The 11926-nt window shown below is 45.3% G+C and overlaps 1 protein-coding gene across 1 annotated transcript; it reads left to right on the forward strand.

The window, feature by feature from the left end:
• Nucleotides 1-5327, forward strand: SPRTN (SprT-like N-terminal domain). The gene is made up of 5 exons (XM_071431734.1): nt 1-387; nt 1543-1642; nt 2438-2566; nt 3318-3585; nt 3887-5327. The coding sequence occupies exons 1-5, from the start codon at nt 125-127 to the stop codon at nt 4606-4608; spliced, it is 1482 nt and encodes a 493-aa protein (XP_071287835.1). The 5' UTR covers nt 1-124; the 3' UTR covers nt 4609-5327.
• Nucleotides 5328-11926: the final 6599 nt, after the last annotated feature.

The raw sequence follows: 11926 nt of genomic DNA on the forward strand, positions 1-11926 counted from the left end.
GCGGCGGCGGCGCGCGCACTCGGAAGGACGCGGCGGCAGCAGCCCGCGGGTCAGTGCTGCGCGTGCGCCGCGGTGCTGCGGTTTCCGGTGGCGGCGGTGCCGGCTGAGGGCAGCCGCGCTCGGGATGGAGGACGAGGATTTCTTGTTGGCGCTCAGGCTGCAGAGGGAATGGGAAGAGCAGGACAAGGCGGCGGCAGCGGCGGCAGCAAAGCGCCCTGATGTCTCTCCGTACCGCTCGTCCTTCCGCCCGCTGTCGGTGGTGGATGAGGCGTGGGAGCTGCTGGACCCCAGCCCCGACGTTCATGGCCTGTTCGTGCACTTCAACCAGACGCTCTTCTGGGGCAAGCTGGAGGCTGTCACGGTGTCCTGGAGCCCCCGCATGACCAGGTACGGCACCGCGGCTGTGGGGCCGAGCTCCCGGCGCTGCCCTGTCTTGGGGGCGGTCGCACGGCCGGGCAGGCAGGCCGATCCTTGTGTTTCGGGCGCAGTTTGGGGGCGGCGGGAAGGGCCGGCACCCGTGGAGCCGCAGCGTGTGGCTGCCAGTGTCGGGGAGGAGCTGCCACTTGTCACTGTGCTGCTCCTCGCTGTGCCCCGCCAGCGCCTTGCTGGTGCCATGGCTTCTCTTCCCGGGCACGGGGATGTTCCGCATCTCTGGCAGAGCCCGTACGGCGGGACAGGAGTTGGTCGCTGTCGTTGTCTCCCTTGCCTTGCATCTGCCGTCCCTAGCAGCCATCAGTGGCTTTCCCCGGCGTGCAGGCAAGCCGGAGGGATGTTAGAATGGAAGAAATGACTTGGTCTTAGATGGTGTGTGTGGAAACCTCACGTACTCGTGTTGCTGCTCTGGTTCTCAGTCTTTATGATAGTTTTACTGCAGGGCAGATCGGCAAATATCAACCAATAATAGTATATTCGAAAAATGTAGAATGGGCTAGGAAGGGGGGTATAGAAGAAAGCTGAGGTTAAACAAACCCAGGAATCTTTGAAGTGCAGTCTGCAGTTCTGCAGCAGATGCAGTTGCTGGCAGCTGGAGTCCTGCCACTTCTTATCCTCTGCTGGCTGCAGTATTCTTTAGGCATTTGGAAATAGTTGGATACTGCACTGATAGAGAACTAACTCAGTAGGACTAACACTGACAAAAAAAGGATTAGTGCACAGAAGTGGAGGTATATGTAGATTCAGTATGAGCCAAAAGTTGATGAAGGGTGGGGAGTGAAATTGAAACAACCAGCAATTAAGTCAGCGTTTGCTGCTGTGACTCTCTAGCCTCCGTGCTTTGTATTTTAGTCCATCACAAGTTCTAAAAGAAATATTCTTCTGCTTTCAAAACAGGTTTTTCTACTCTAAGGAACTTGTGGAATTTTTTTTTTTTTTGCTTAACAATGCTAAGTTTTTCAAATAACTACTCAAAGTGATTTTACTCCATGTTCTAAGTGACCTAGCATGTGTTTGCAGGGGATGGCATTTTAACTTAAATTCTCAGTTTTTTTCATGTGCTACAAAATCAAATAGATTGTCATATTTTCTTTCTTCTTTTCCTTTCAGCTCTGCTGGTATCTGTTCATACCACGAGAGAAGTGGGCTGTGTTCCATTCGTCTCAGTGAGCCGCTTCTAAAGCTGCGGCCAAGGAAGGACCTTGTGGAGGTATTTGGAGGTGGCTCATGAACCGGCACATAAAGTGTGTTGTGCCCACCCCCCCACTTCATACAAACATTTTAGGTTTCATCGTGGGATTCTTTTATGCAGCAACTTATATGTCATGAAATAGTGGTGGCTTTACTGTTAGGTTTGTGTGGCTTGTATTGCAGTACCATGGTAATCTTCAGTTTTATGTTTCTAAGTAGGCAAATCCAAGTAGAAGTCTAAAGTAGCTAGTTTATTTTATTGACTTTATATAGAGAAAAAAACACCCCAAGTTTTTTAACTCCTAAATTATCCTTTAATAGTCAAAGCAAACGTGGACTGTAGTTTCTAAAAGGCCAACAGCAGAAAATAAGGATATAGGACATGACTTAAACGTGACATTTTGTTGCTCTTTGGGCCTCTGCCAGAGCTGCTGCTTTGAGCTGGCTGAACATTCAGATTTGCCTAAGAACAGAAATGCTGTCGAGTTTCAGCTTGCTCAGAAGTGGCTCTTTTTTGGGGGTATGTAGGGCATGATGTCTTTAAAGATGTAATTTAAGTTTGAGGAGTATGTCTCTTTTTTTGGAATGCTGCTTATTGGAGTGACATTGTGCAGCATGTTTTAGTGATGTGGGAATAGGGGTAATTTGGTTTGATAGATCAGTTATGTTTTTAGGACCCAGACCAAATATGTGAATAATCAAAGATAAGATCAGTAACCACAATCAATGTGGAAGAGTAAAATACTTGCAGCTCAACCATGAAACTGAAAGTGCAATGCTTTTCAGTGACTGTCTAATGGTTGCATCATTGCAGACACTGTTGCACGAAATGATCCATGCCCTGCTCTTTGTTACTCATAACTACAAAGATCGTGAGTCTCACGGACCAGAGTTCTGCAAGCACATGCGTCGCATTAATCTCTTGACTGGAGCCAATGTCACAGTAAGAATAATCCTCTCCACCTGATTTAACAGAGCTTTCTTCCTGGTTTGCTGTTTCAGTTGACTGGTGCAGAATAAGTAATGTTCTTATCAGACACTCCACAGTTGGTACCAATACAAATTTGCATCCAAGTGTGTGCTAGTTCCATAGTTATTTGTTGGGGATAGTGGTGGTGGGAACAGGTTGAGGATGATGTGGTGAGCTGTTAGTGATGTAATTTTCAGGTATGTTGTCTGTAAGAATTTTTCTTTTAAGCTTTTTTGTGGTAAACTAGAAAGAGCTTAAATGGTAACAGGGAAAGAAGTGATCCATGTGAAGTGTAGTCAAGATTTATGTCAATAGAGGGTAATGATATTTATGTTAATATTTAAAAATAATGTGTCTAATAAGATCAATTAAAGTAATAGCTGAAAGGAGAATGCATTACTGGTATTGTTTGCAATGCATTCTAAACAGTTCATCTTCTAGGTGAAATTGTAGATAAATTTCCAAACTGATTTTATTGCCGTTGCAACCAGGACGTACTCCTCCACATTCTTTTTTAAAGCTTTGTTTTAATGGTAGCTAAACGTTGATCAAATTTTACTCAGGTCTAGCTCTTTTAACTGCTAATATAAAAATCACAGCAGCAGTGGAAGGAATTGAATGGAAATAGATTATTTAAAAAATATTATAGAGCTAGTGATATAAAATTTGTAACTTCATGAATGACTGTTTTTTTGTGGGTTTGCTTTTTTGTTTTTTAACGCAGATCTATCACAATTTTTATGATGAGATTAATTTGTACCGCCAGCACTGGTGGCAATGCAATGGCCCCTGCCAGAACAGAGCACCTTACTTTGGGTACGTGAAGCGCTCCATGAACAGAGCACCCTCTGCACATGACTTCTGGTGGGATGAACATCTAAAGACCTGTGGGGGCACGTTCACTAAAGTGAAGGAGCCAGACAAATTCTCAGAGAAGTCCAAGCAGAAAACTCAGACGGCAAAACCTCCACATTTCAAGTCAACTAACAAAGGTATTTTATAATTTTTTTTTCTTTTCTGAACTGATTTTTGTCCAGATGTTTTCTTAAACGAATATGGACCCAACACTCCATAAGCTTGGTTTAGATGTTGCTGTTACGTAGCCAAAGAACAGGACCTGTTTGTTTGTGCACTCCTAGGCTGCTCCTCAACTGAATTGTCTGCAAAAAGTTTTGTTTGATGCATTATTTTCAAGCAGCTGATTTTTTTTTTTGTGTGTGAAGCACCTCAAATAATAAGCCCATGATTTTTTAATGAAAAAATTATTAACTTCTTTTGAATCTGATCTTGCAGGCAAGACAGAAATGCATGGTGATTGCAAAGACCCAACTCCTTTTAGTGGGACGGGATATCGGCTTGGAGGAGGAGACGGTGTGCTTTCAGAGAAAAACACCAACGCCAGCAGCTCCACTGCAAACAGTGAAGCACACGGCTCACTGCATCGTTCAGCAGTAAGGACAACACCAATCCCTAAAAAGGAGATTAAACTGGAAAAATCACCCCATGGCAGCATCTTTCCGCTTCGTACCAATGGTGCCAGTGAGAAGAGCAGCTCAGCTTTACAGCGTGAGTTTCCAAAACCCTCTGCTGCTGATACAGAAGATGATGAGAACGACTGGGGGTTGCCTGCCAGGATGGCTCGTGTTGCTGAAGGAACATCAAGCCAAGGCTCACCAGCTGGCAAGAGGGCTATGCCATCTTCTAGCTGGTCACCAAAACGAATTTGTTTGGAGCAGACCCCAAGAGCTCAGGGTGCATCTAAGAATGTGTTAGAACGTGTTAATACGCTGCAGCAATGGCCGAAAAAGGAAGACAAAACTGCCTTTGAAAAGTATTTCAACAAAAAGGGGGGGACTGATGTCACTACAACTACAAAACCTAGAGCTGAATTTACACAGTCCTTTGCAAGTCCTAGCAATCCTGTGAGGCAGGAGAGAAGAGTCAGTTGTCCTGTCTGTGAGACTGATGTTTCGGAATCTGAAATAAATGAACATCTTGATTCTTGTCTTTCGTAGAACAGCAGAAAGTTTCTTAAAAAGATAAACCAGGGCTGGAAACATTGTTTGAAAGGTAATTTTTGCTCAGGGTTTGCTTAACTGTGGTTAAACTCCAGGTGCCTGTTCTGAAATGGAACTTAAAATGTAGCTGACCTCCATATCCTCACAGTAGTAAGTAAAAATTGTGTAGAATGCTGCTAGGAATACTGGTAAAGACTGTTCCTGGACATGTCATAAAAGCTTTCATGATTTCCCAGTTAAACTTCCTTCAAGTGCTAGACAGGACAAATTAGGATTAAAGTGACATTACCTGCCAGTCTTTATTTTGCTTCTTCTGGAAGCCAGCCAGGTTCATGGTTAGCAGGCCAGTCAGTTGAGTACTAAAGCCATTGTGCCATGAGAAGTTGAGTGCCAGCCACGTGTTTTCTATGTGAGCTGCCTGAAATGTTCTCTTGGTGCACTAAGGTGTTTCATGGGTTAAGCATTAAACAGTGTGATTCCTTACAATCAGTGAAACTGATTGAATTTGTTTTATATAAATAGCTTTTAAACAAAATAGTTTTATATCTTGTTACTGTAATTTTCAATGGCTGTACATGTTTACAGTTTTACTGCTGCTCTCTTAACTCACTTTAAATGCTTCCTATTTTAAAAAATATTGGCACTACAGAAGTTTAATGTAAATTACTTTGTTCTTGCATACTCTGAATAAATTGTTACTGAAGTTTAAATTTCCACTAAGCCTGGCCGTTTTGTGTCACTAACCAGTGGGTTCACCTGTATATAACAGTCTTGTTTATTAGAGCCTTTCTGTATTAACACTTTTCCTTCTTAATTCCCTGTAAAAACAGGTGCTGGTGAGTACAGATTGCATCAACTGCTGCTTTCTCCATCCTGTTTTTAAAACAGTTTCATTATTGTTGCACTTCTGTGAAAAATTTTAGGAATACTGATAGTAAAACTTGCTTTGCCGTGTTAATTTTCCATACTTCCTTCTTAAAGCTGCAGCCATCTATCAGTGTTTCCAGTGATACTTGACATTTTCAAGGACAGGACTACCAATAAATATTTGTATTATCTTATGTTTTTTAGATGAGGGTGAGAGTTGCACCACAAAGCATCTCTCACATCATAAGGCATTTTTGAGAGGTATTTCCATTAAAATTGCTCTCTGCAGTTTCCTCATTTGACTTTCCTACTGTGACAAATGTGAGTAAAGGAGAAGGATTGTGGGTATTGTTAAATGTGGGGATTTTTCCTAATGTCTTCTTTTACTTCTGAATTGTTCATTTGAATAACAAACAGAAAACAAATGAAGAATTTAGTGAATAGTGTAGCCTCTTGAGGGAAGATGAGCTTAAGCTGTAGGCAAGTCTGTCCCTCATATACACGTCCTAAAATAGATCATTGTCCAAACAATTGAGCAATTCTGGATTAGCTATGGAAAAATAGCACCTCTGCCATGTGTTTTTACAAGGAAGTATTCTAAGACTAGGATCTCTTTTATCCAGAGAGGAAGGCTTTGCAGTTACTATTTATTGCAGGCTGTTACTAATGGGTCATGGCCACCTTCATTTTGGGTATGTTACTACAAATGCTGTTTCTGTAAAATGTTGTGCTTGAATACAGTGTCCTGCCCAAAAGAATAACAATGACTACCAGTATGTTTTTTAAATACGCTGCTCAATTTGGGTCAAAGATGAGAAATTCCATCCTCTCTATCAGTTGTCTTTGTCCTTGAGTGAGTTTAGATACTGCCTGGAACAACACATGCTGTCAGTGAGCCTTGAACAAACCCACTTCACTGAAATGCAGCGTAAGTTGCCTGAATGGAAACTTGAAAAACAAGTTAATAGACTCGATTTTTGAGGCAAGGCAGCTATGAAGGAGGGTCAAGTGTGTGTGTGCATTTTGTCAATAGAAGGTTCTGCAAACCAAAGGAAAAAGCCATCTCATTTTGTGGTGACCTGCTAGGATTGCTCTGGATAATTCAGAGAGCAGTTCCAGAGGTTAAAACTACCTAAGTGGGGGTTACTTGGCCCTTTCATTATTATCATAAGAGACTGCACTTCACTTGCCTTGAAACTGGTTATCAGCGAGAAATCCTGAAGGTCGCATGTTAGCAAGTATTTTTTACGTTATGGAAATGTTATCTAGGAAGTTTTCGTAACACTTGAGTTCTGATGAAGCAGTGGGAAGAATTTTTCTCAGGGCTCCTAAAATGTATTAGTATCTTGCAAGAAGATATGCAATATAAATAGTCTGGTTTAGAACACATTCTAACAGCAACAGTGTGCATTCATGTCTTCTTTAGTCCAACCTCTATTTGTTCTCACCTGGCATATTTGGGTCACATGGAAGAAGTGTATTCTCCCAGCCACTTCAACCCTGATGCCTGTGCATAAGCTGATGAGGAGGCTATTTACAGTGGGGTGGAAGCAGGCCCCTCAGGCAGGGCAGGGCCTGCTGCTCAGAGTGTGGAGCCAGGAACCTGTCACCTTAAATTGAAAGGCCATAAAAGGTTGGACTGGGTGACCTCGTGAGGTTACAGCTGGCCCACATCCCCCTGTGAGCATGTTTTTGCTGCCTGATGTGGTGAAGGCAGCAGTGCAACCCCTGGTCTCCAGCAGCTGCTCCCTAACAGACAGCCAGTGTTCGTCAGTTTTACACTCCAGTTTTACACTCCACAGTTTTACATGCAAGTTCTTACTTGCATCTGGATTACTACAGCTGTCTTGAAGCCTTGGGATTTAATAAACTATTTTTAAAAATATGAATGTAAATCTCTGCATAAAAATTACCTTTGAAGTGTGGTTTGTGGACAGACAGGCCATGAAAGAGACTTGCATTTCACTATATGTGAAAATATGTGTGTGTGATTTCATAGGCTCCTGTATGGAAAAAAAAAAAAGCCAAGACCCCAGGAGCGCTGTGTGGAGCTTTGGGATCCTTCACCAGGCCGTTAGGTGGCACTCCTTGCACGTAAGGAATTCTAATTTCGTCCTCTCTAACCTGTGCGGGGACAGAACAGAGTACAGGATTGCAGGCTCGTGTTTCGCCTACCCTGCACTCCAGGTTGAACGTGGACCAGCAGCAGCCCTGACTGGACCACAAACAAGCTAAAGGAGGAGGAATAGTGGTGGTGGGGAGGAAATACCTGCAACTAGCTGGAAGATGAAAAGTAAATTCACAGCTAACTAGATTCCGTGAGTGATTCTTTAACTTTGCTGCAAGAAGGAAGGGAAGGAAGGGAAGATGAGAGAGTAGCTCAGGGGTCAGGAGTAAGCCCAAAGGCACAATTTTGTGGGTTACAGATACTGCACTGCTTGCATCCATTGCAGTGACAAAGCTAATTTTCTGCCATCGTTTGGCATCAACACGGCTCTGCAAGAGATGCAGGACAGAGTTTTAGGAAGTCAGAGGGGTTTATAAAACACAGAACTCCTGTGCTTGGCTAAGCCAGGGAGCCAGAGGGGTGTAACAGGCCCAGGGGAGGGTAGTGTACTACAGGTGTGAAAGCTTAAATGGGATGTGGCCATGGCCTTAATTCCTGTTTCCTTTTAGCTTCTGCCAGGCCAGGCTGCTTTAAGACTAGATTAAATTTCTAAGCAGGTGCAGCAGCTTGGCCTCAATAGCTCACCCTGTCTCTGTTCCATCCATCACCTTTCATTTACATAATTTCACCTGCTTTTTTGCCTTAGTATATCTTGGACGCGATATTTCCTAAACTGTGTAACAAGAAGTTTTGAAGGGGCAAAATCCAACAAGTCAAGTATTTGGCTTCACCATTGCTTAATTTTTCTTTAACTGATGTCAATCTCTGGATCATTGTTTTTGTGTTTACTGCAAGTACCTTCTCTTCAGAGCTCAGTGAAGGCCTGCTACAGGATATCAGCTGTAGGAATATGGTTTAGTCGGAGGTTTTAATTCTTCTTGTGGCTTCAGTAAGCAATTTACAATGGCAGGAATGGCCAAAGGGCCTCTCTGCTCTCACCCTGCTTTCTCCCCACTGCTTTGCTGCCCTGCCTTTGTCTTCCCACTGCCACTGGTCTCTTCCCTGGAGCATTCCAGTAATGATCAGCTTTCTTCCCCAAAGGATCCCCTCGGTGGGTGTGCTGCCACTGATCCATAAGCAGTTTTTGATTCACTGGGAAGATGTTGTGTTTGGAGGCAGGCACAAAGCTGAAGTGCAAGGGACTCACTTGGAAGGTGCCCTCCTGCAGATGCCAGTGCAGCCTCTGCAGGGTGGGACAGGGCCTGGCTGCAGCACCAACAGCAAGAAAAGCAAGAAAAGCTCCCTGGTGTGTCACAGCACCAAGAGCAAGAGGAGCTCCCTGGTGTGTCACAGGAGCACGGGGTTGGGCACGGGCTGCTCCGGGTACTGCGGCTCTGGAAGGACATGGCACAGATCTGGGCTCTTCTGGCAGATGGCAAACAGAAACACATCCAAAGGGAAGAGTCCTCATGCTGAGGATAAGCCAGCACCCCAGGGGCTTCAGAGAGGATGGCACTTGTACCAGGTGCCAGGAGTATGGATAGCTGCAAGTAAGGGACTCCAGTCTTAAATCTGCTCTGTTCCCCAGACTTTGCTGCTAAGAATCCTTTGGCTTGTTCCTTTGGTTTACATTTAGCAGTACCTACATGGGAAATTTAATTAAAAGAAGAGAAAAATTTTCTTTCAGCAAGGGTGGCTGAACATGGGAACAGGTTTTCTGCAGAGATTGTGGAGGGTCCATCCTTGAAGATACTCAAATCCCAACTGGACATGGTCTTAGGAAGCCGGATTTGGGTGACCTTGTTAAAGGGCAGGAGAGCTGGACCTGACCACCTTCAAGGAGCCCCTTCCCACATAAACAGCCCTGGGTTTCCACCTGACAACCCCAGGAGCACTTCAGGTCAAATTGAAATTCCAGCTGAAGGCAATTAAAGTCCACCTGCTTGCCCTTGCCCTGGTATATCCAGAGGTGCTCACACCATCTCTGACCAGCTGAGCATTTCTTCCTCTCCTGCAAGGTTTGGTGTGGGCAGCTCTCATCACTGCCACCATGCAGACCCTGGGCATGGGGGATAAGTCTCCTGTCACATCACAGACTGGGGGACTTGAGGCAGGAGCTGGGCAGGTGCCGTGACACAGGGACAGGTACAAGGAAGCTCTGCCCTGCCAAGCCTAATTGCTGAATCCTCTCCAAGTCATGCTGTGGGGGGGAGGATTATCAGCCCTGCAGACAGCACGAATGAAAACTCAGACTTAATTAACTTTGAATGTACCTAGAAGAGATTTAGAATGCCAGAAAAGCATCCTATGTCCCATGAGAGGAAATAGGAGGTATTTCTTGCACTGCAAAACCCTAAGTCTATCCAAGCTATCAGGCAGCATTTCCCAGGCAATATGGCAGAGTTAAGACAACTCTGCCAAGAGGTCTCACTGCTGACATTTGGGCTTAGGCTTGGGCCATGAAATGCAATGTTGCTGAAGCAGATACACATCCCAAGTGGTAAGCAATGCCATGACTTTGGAGCTGTTTGCAAGGTGTTAGAGACACAAGCATTGAACACAAGCATCCCCTGAAGGACTGGGGAGCCCTCACTTTGAAGGAAAACACTGAAAAGTTGCTGCCTTAATGCCACCTTCCTTTTAATCCTTGTACAGGTCCCATAAATGTTATCTTCTCCAAACCAGTTCTGCAGCACTCCCACCCTAAACCAATGCCTCACATCCCCAGCTGTGCACACACTGAACCATACAGAGGCTGCAGTCAGTCCATGCACACCCTGCAGCAGACATGGAGGGAAACACTGCCTTAACTTCTTCAGAAAGAGAAGAGGGATGAGAGGCTTCTGCTGTTGGGCAAGCATCCTCACCCAGCTATGAATTGTAACAGGATGGGTCGATCCCAAACCTCAGCATGTTTTCACATGTGGATATGGGTGTGTGCTGAAGTGACACCATTTTTAGGAGACTGACAAGTAGATGTCCTGTCCAACAATTTTCAGTTCTCCTTCTCTCTACTTCTTTTCAGCAGAAAGACTGCCCTAGCCTGGCGTGAAGCTGTTGCTGGGTGGTTGTTGCATGCATAAATGCAGTGCCAGGTGAAGGGTATGTCCCATGAACCGCCACAGTTCAGCTGTGTCGTGTATATCCTCACCAGCTCTGTGAAGGACAACGAGCAATTCAGGGTTAGTTGGCCTCCCAGAGACAGTCAGCAGTTTAGCACACAGAGCTTCTGTCAGGCAGCACCACCTCAGGGTGGGCAGCAGCACCAGCCAGAGCCTGTGCTGCCAGCCATGATTGTAGCCACTATTCTCAGGGCACTTTGTGCAGCCAGAGCTCGGGTAGCACCTGACCACCTGGAGAGGCAGCCACCAGGCTGTGACCAGCTGTCATCTCACAGAAAAAACCCCACCCCAAATGTTTTCCTCGGCCAAGCATGTTACAATTTTCTCCAACCCCCACTGGAGGGACACAGCAGGAGAGAAAGGCCTGCAGCTCATTTGACAGCAGGTGGGAGATTTGACAGCGCTTGGGGAGCCCTGGAAGGATGCAAGAGCACTGGGGTAGCAAGGGGCTGGAGAGGCCCCCAGGCACATGTGGGAGCAGAAATGGCAAGGGCAGGTTGGAAGCAGAGCAGTTGCTCTCCAGGCACTCTCACAGGAGGCAATGAGGATATTTTCAAACCTACTGTGAGCACTGGAGGTGTAACCACCCCAATCCCACTCTCCCCACTCCTCCATCCCCGCCCCAGTGAATTTTTGTGTCACACAGCATCCTCCCCCTGTGAGACAGCGGTGTGTCTCTGTCACCTCTGGGACACAAAGAACATGTTTTTCTGCTTTGGCAGAAGGCCTTGTCCTGGCTGTGACACAGCAGGACCCCACCTGCTCTCTCCAGTCCCAGGAGCCTGAAGCATTCCTGCATCCCACTCCTGGTGTTCCAGGCACAGCCTGGCCACAGCTGGCCCCTCGCTCCCCACCTGCCCTCCTGGATTTGTGTAAGCCTTGGCTTTATCGTGAAGTACGTGCTCTCCTTTCTCATCTCATTGCATAATGTTCCATGGTTGCAGAGCTACAGCAACTCTCAGCTAGATACGGTCATTTCCTAATGTGCTATTTTAAATAAAGGGTTAAAAAAGCCCAAAAAACAAATCCAACAGCTATAATGTTCCTAAAGTGCAGGTGAGAAAAAATAAAAGTAGTCAAAGAAGTTTCAAAATTGCTACCTACAGAAGTTCTTCTAGATACAAGAAATATTTGGGATTGAACAGAGTTAACTTTGTAGTTTCTGCTTGTTCATTAAAACATGACTGTGCAGAACATGTGTCCAGCACCACATTACTCA

This window comes from Agelaius tricolor, unplaced genomic scaffold (assembly GCF_023055355.1).
Source record: "Agelaius tricolor isolate 1412-34295 unplaced genomic scaffold, bAgeTri1.0.p SCAF_1, whole genome shotgun sequence".
Taxonomy (NCBI): domain Eukaryota; kingdom Metazoa; phylum Chordata; class Aves; order Passeriformes; family Icteridae; genus Agelaius; species Agelaius tricolor.